Source organism: Hoplias malabaricus, chromosome 1, assembly GCF_029633855.1.
Source record: "Hoplias malabaricus isolate fHopMal1 chromosome 1, fHopMal1.hap1, whole genome shotgun sequence".
Lineage (NCBI taxonomy): Eukaryota > Metazoa > Chordata > Actinopteri > Characiformes > Erythrinidae > Hoplias > Hoplias malabaricus.
In genome coordinates, this window is record NC_089800.1 from 90,337,061 (window position 1) to 90,342,060 (window position 5,000).

The following is a 5,000-nucleotide window of genomic DNA, read 5'->3' on the forward strand; positions in this document are numbered from 1 at the left end:
CGCTGAGAATGATCCACCACCACATCACACCTGCTCTGTGGGGGTCCTGAGTGCTGAGGAAGAGGGGGGAAAGGGGGTAATAAAGTATGCAGAGCCACAGATGGACTACAGTCAGTAACTGTAGATCTACAGAGGGACAATGAGAGGCACGACAATGTAGGTGTCCCAATAAAGTGAATGTTCCGTGAATACTCTTTCTCTCTCTCTCTCTCTCTCTCTCTCTCTCTCTCTCTCTCTCTCACACACACACACACACACACACAGGTTCTTTCAGCAGTACACCTTCACTGCCCCAACATTACTGAATACAGGCCACTGCACACAGGGGACAGAGGGTCTGAGGGGACAGGGGGGACACATGGGGAAAAACAGAAAAGGAGAATAGAGAGAAAGAAGGGAGGAACAGAGAGAAGAGAAAGGAAGAAGGAACAAAAAAGAAGGGAACACGTAAAGAGAGAAAAATGAGGTAGAGAGAGAGAGAGAGAGAGAGAGAAGCAGAGAGACAGAGAGAGAGAGAGAAAGAGAGAGACAGAAGCAGAGAGACAGAGAGAGAGAGAAAGAGAAAGAGAGAGAGAGAGAGACAGAGAGAGAGAGAGAGAGAAAGAGAGAGACAGAAGCAGAGAGACAGAGAGAGAGAGAAAGAGAAAGAGACAGAAGCAGAGAGACAGAGAGAGAGAGAGAGAGAGAGTGTGTTTTATTTAACTCACGGTGTGTTTCCTGGTCCTGGTTCCGGTTCGGTCTTTACAGGCGGAGAGGGAACTCATGCTGATAATCCGCACAGAACCGAATCACATTAAAACAAACCGAATCTCCGCCCTGGCTCACAACAGAACCATCAGAACCTGCATAATCCACAACAGAGAACCCGCTCCAGCACGGAACTGTCCGGAACCTTCAGAGCTCCACGCGCCACGGACACATCCCACACAGAACCAAACCAAGCAGATCCCCAGCGCAGCCCCGGTCCCGACCCGCTCCAGCCGCCGCTCCTCTGAGCTCTGTCCGGACCCTCTGCTCTCCCCGAGACCCAGCGGCGCACATCTGCCCGGGCCACGCCCTCTGCCCGGCGCCAGCCAATAGCGAGCAGAGAGCCTCTACTTTCAGCGCAGAGAGAAGAACCGAATTACATTTAGCTCATTAAAACCGAACCGAACCGGATCATCTTCATTTACATATTAATATCAAGTTAAAACAAATGAACCCGACCAACCTCGAGCAGTGCCGATCATTTCCGATCTGTACCACACACACACACACTCTGTGTCTCTGCGCGCCTCTCACCAACAGCACACACCGAGCTCAGACTCTCACACACACGCTCACAGCGCCATCTGCCGGCGGTACACACACACACACACACACACACACACACACACACACACACACACACTCAGTCACTCAATGACTCACACATTTGTTCACACTCACACACACATCATGGATAGTCATCACTCACTGATCTCATGACAAAATCACAGCAGATGAATGAATTAATGAATGAATCCAGAGTGATTTCAATAAAATATTTAATTTCGAGATTCAGAAAAAATCAGCTTCCTCCAACAGAAAAACAACAAACAAACATCACCACTTCACAACAGACTCCGCCCACAACGGCTCCATCCTCCACCTGATGAACATCTACACCCTGACGCTCCTCGCCCTGTTGCTGAGTTTGTTTTTATTGTGATTGTTGTTTGTTGTTGTTGATCACATCTCGTCTGAACACATCAGACTCACAAACTCTTTATAAACAACAACATTTCTCTCAGGATCCACAGCAGCCGACATCATCTCCTCCACCTCCTCCACTGAGAACACTTCACCTACACACACACACACACACACACACACAGTAAATAACAAACACTTCTAATGACTTAAGCTCCGCCTCAAAAACACATTCAGCTTATTGATGATGTCACAGCACTGTGGTGGGAGGAGTAAAGCAACACTGGTCAGTGATATGATGATGCCCCGCCCCCTGTCCCATCATCCCCCTGTGTCCTGAAGGGTGCCGGTTTACCTTCCTGGGTTAAGTATCGGGACAGTTCCTCCGGATCCAGGTGACCCTTCTTCTCCTGGTCCAGGACCTGACAGAGGACACCGAAATCCATCATTAGAATCAGAACCAGCCCACTCTGGATTTATCTCATTCATCCCAATGCCATTTGGATCAGGCAGTCGGATCAATGCATTTATAGTCAGTGTGCCGCGGGACAAAGACATTTTTGCTGCTTTTCCACTGCATAGTCCCAACTCTACTGAGCTCCACTCAGCTTTCCCCCTCCTCCACCAGGTGAATCAGGTCCTGGTCCTGGTTCTGGAAGCGGGTTCTTGTTTAGTGGCTGTTCTCTCGTGGTTCAGAGCGAGTCGAGTAGGGACTAAACCGTGGCGTGTAAACCTTGCAGAGCGCTGATCGTCCAGAGAGAGTCGTCACTCTACGCCACGCAACGCAGACGACCAGCACCAACTCTCCATCTGTAAAATCTCCAGCTGCAGCAGAGATCACGTTTGTTTTTATCCGACTCACGACGGCAGCTCGTAAAATGACGCCGTGGTCTTTTGAAGAGGTTCAAACGCTCCTTGGATCGGTGGCCGACGAAAGAATCCAGCGAGAGCTGGACGCTGCAACAAGGAAGGAACAAACTCTACTGATCTGTCTGAACTGATGACGGAGCTGTGTTCAGTCCCAAACAACAACAACACGCCAATTCACCATGAGTAAACACCGCTTAACGTTACCACCGCCGTTGTTGTGGTTTCCAAAGCCCACTGTTCCTCTTAGAAACGGGTTAGAGACGACACTGATACATTTCAGGGGGGAGCTGTGGGAGTGGGAAAACAACCAGCGACCGGAGACTGAAAATGATGTAGAGCTGAGTGTGTACCGTGTAGTGGAAAAGCACTATTAGTGTTTCCATTTAAGTGTGTTACTGTAAACAGGAATATAACCCTGAGAATCACCGACTCACTCAGCAGCAGAGCTCTGAAATAAACACACTTTACTGTAGACGTAAATAATCAGGAACATGTGTCTGAACAGGGGACGTACACTTTAGTTCTCACCTGAGTTTAACCGTGTTAAAGCATTCTGTAGAAGTGTAATTGTATAAATGATCTCTCGTTTAAAACATAAGAGCTTCACCTCAAAGGCCTGGAGCAGCAGATCCTCAGAAACTGGGCGAAACCTGCACAAACACCAGGAATAAGGACTTTATAAACTCAGAACCCAGCAGTTAAGAGTTTACACCGAAGAAACACACATTAAACACCAGGATCTCTTCAGTAAAACACCAGCAAACACCATTTAATGATTTGTACAGCTTTTACATTTCTGTCTTTCAAGAGGCTTTGCCCTTTGCCAGGAGTCGCTGTGAATAAGAAGCTGTTCTTAATGATGTGGCAGGTTACATCAAGGTTAAATAAATAAATGAAATGGACAAAGCCCTGTACAGCTTTAACCGCCCCCCACCGTCTCACGAGAGGAGACACAGGGCGTGCTCCTGCCAGAGCCAGAGGTCTCCACACAACACTGCAGAGACCCGGGACCCGTAACTATCTCCCCAGAGCGCCCCCCTCAGGACGACCTTCACATCTCTGAGAGTGAGGAGAACATCCAGCACCTCCACAGCTGTGTACCTGTGCTCCAGGAGGAGTCTGGTCATGGTGGGGAGGAACTTCTCAAACCGAACAAACCCTGTGGGCTCCTCCTCCTCGATCTGAAACACACAAAACAGTCTTGATTCTTTAAGGAGTTCCAGGTCAGGCTCCTTCCACGGACACGTCCACGACTGTAACGTAGCGCTCTGACCTCAGCGATCACGTCGTGAAGCTCAGCTTCTGTCGGGAAACAGCCGAGGGAGCGGATGATTGTCCCCACCTCTCTATAAAAACAGTAGTAAATTACATCACAGTCAGCACAGGAGCAGCTCATTTCCCCGAGTCTCAGCCTTGAGCTGTAACTCCACCTCCATCATCAGCGACCGGACCACGGCCTGAACTCACCTCACGTCCACAGTGTGATTACACTCATGATCAAACACCTCAAAGGCACTAGTGATTCTCTTCTGAAGCTCTGACACTGCAGATCCTGTACACACACACACACATACACACACACATACATCACATCACCTTTACAATGGGTTTCTATTACTATCGCTGTCTGAACTGTGCCCTATTCACTATGTAGTGCGCTATTTTGGGTTCCACCATTTTTCACTAGTGTCTAAAAACAGTGGACAATTTACTGTGCATTCAAACAATCCCACAATGCACTGAAAAACGTACCCTGTGTCCGAACAACTGACTCTACTTTATAAACACATCTGACTGCAACTCGCTACAGACTCAGGACCAACATGAATTTATAAAGTGACTAATGTTACTGAAGAGCAGTGTGTATAATTTTACTAATGTTGAGAGCATATCATTTTATTAAGATGTACCATGTTTATTTTGACAGTGTATAATGTTATTTAAAAGTACAGATAATAGTGTTACTGAGGTTTAAATAAGTGTTTACCTGCAGACCCCTCCGCCATGTTTCGCTGTTGCCTAGTGACAGACGCGCAGTGACGGGTTGCCATGTATGACACTAAATCCTGCACTGAAAACCCACACAGCACTCAACGGTACAAGACAAAAGTAAAGTAACGTTGCCAGATATTACCACCCTAACTCCTCTAAAACTCGTCTCTCCCAAAGAAAGATTTAAACATTGAACACTGCAGGATAAAACATATTTTACACTGACATTCAAGACATACTACACACACACTACACTACACTACTACAGCGTGTGTGTGTGTGTGTGTTCTGGTCTGTTAATGTGGACAGTGTGTGTGTGTGTGTGTGTGTGTGTGTGTGTTCTGGTCTGTTAATGTGGACAGTGTGTGTGTGTGTGTGTTCTGGTCTGTTAATGTGGACAGTGTGTGTGTGTGTTCTGGTCTGTTAATGTGGACAGTGTGTGTGTGTGTTCTGGTCTGTTAAGGTGG

At 47.6% G+C, this 5,000-nt stretch overlaps 2 protein-coding genes across 5 annotated transcripts in view; both read right to left on the minus strand.

Annotated features, from left to right (window-relative positions):
* The window catches only part of kif26ba (kinesin family member 26Ba), a 67,245-nt gene extending 66,086 nt beyond the window's left edge, over positions 1-1,159 (minus strand). For 2 of the 3 annotated variants that reach the window (XR_010803794.1, XM_066675990.1), the window contains exon 1: positions 708-1,158. Coding sequence is in view for 2 of the 3 variants with exons in the window: in XM_066675990.1 (XP_066532087.1) it covers positions 708-764 (57 nt within the window). In the remaining variant the exon portion in view is untranslated. Of the gene's footprint in view, positions 1-707 lie in introns of all 3 variants that reach the window. The other variant, XM_066675991.1, reaches the window with a different exon arrangement.
* Positions 1,160-1,509: 350 nt separating this feature from the next.
* efcab2 (EF-hand calcium binding domain 2) lies at positions 1,510-4,667 on the minus strand. 2 transcript variants are annotated; one of them, XM_066644843.1, is made up of 7 exons: positions 4,529-4,657; positions 4,009-4,093; positions 3,815-3,887; positions 3,643-3,722; positions 3,149-3,191; positions 2,027-2,093; positions 1,510-1,826 (listed from the first exon to the last, which is right to left on the minus strand). In XM_066644843.1, the coding sequence occupies exons 1-7, from the start codon at positions 4,590-4,592 to the stop codon at positions 1,711-1,713; spliced, it is 528 nt and encodes a 175-aa protein (XP_066500940.1). In that variant the 5' UTR covers positions 4,593-4,657; the 3' UTR covers positions 1,510-1,710. The 2 variants fall into 2 exon arrangements, with proteins under 2 accessions (XP_066500940.1, XP_066500950.1); XM_066644853.1 differs by having other exon boundaries at positions 1,690-1,826; positions 3,070-3,191; positions 4,529-4,667.
* Positions 4,668-5,000: the final 333 nt, after the last annotated feature.

Bases quoted from the DNA above. Each gene is read 5' to 3' on its own strand.
- efcab2 (XM_066644843.1), bottom strand. From the start codon at position 4,592: ATGGCAACCCGTCACTGCGCGTCTGTCACTAGGCAACAGCGAAACATG. The intron at 3,888-4,008 runs GTGAGTTCAGGC...CTGTTTTTATAG, and splicing joins AATCACACTGTGGACGTGAG to AGAGGTGGGGACAATCATCC. The intron at 3,192-3,642 runs GTACACAGCTGT...GTGTTTGTGCAG, and splicing joins AGACTCCTCCTGGAGCACAG to GTTTCGCCCAGTTTCTGAGG.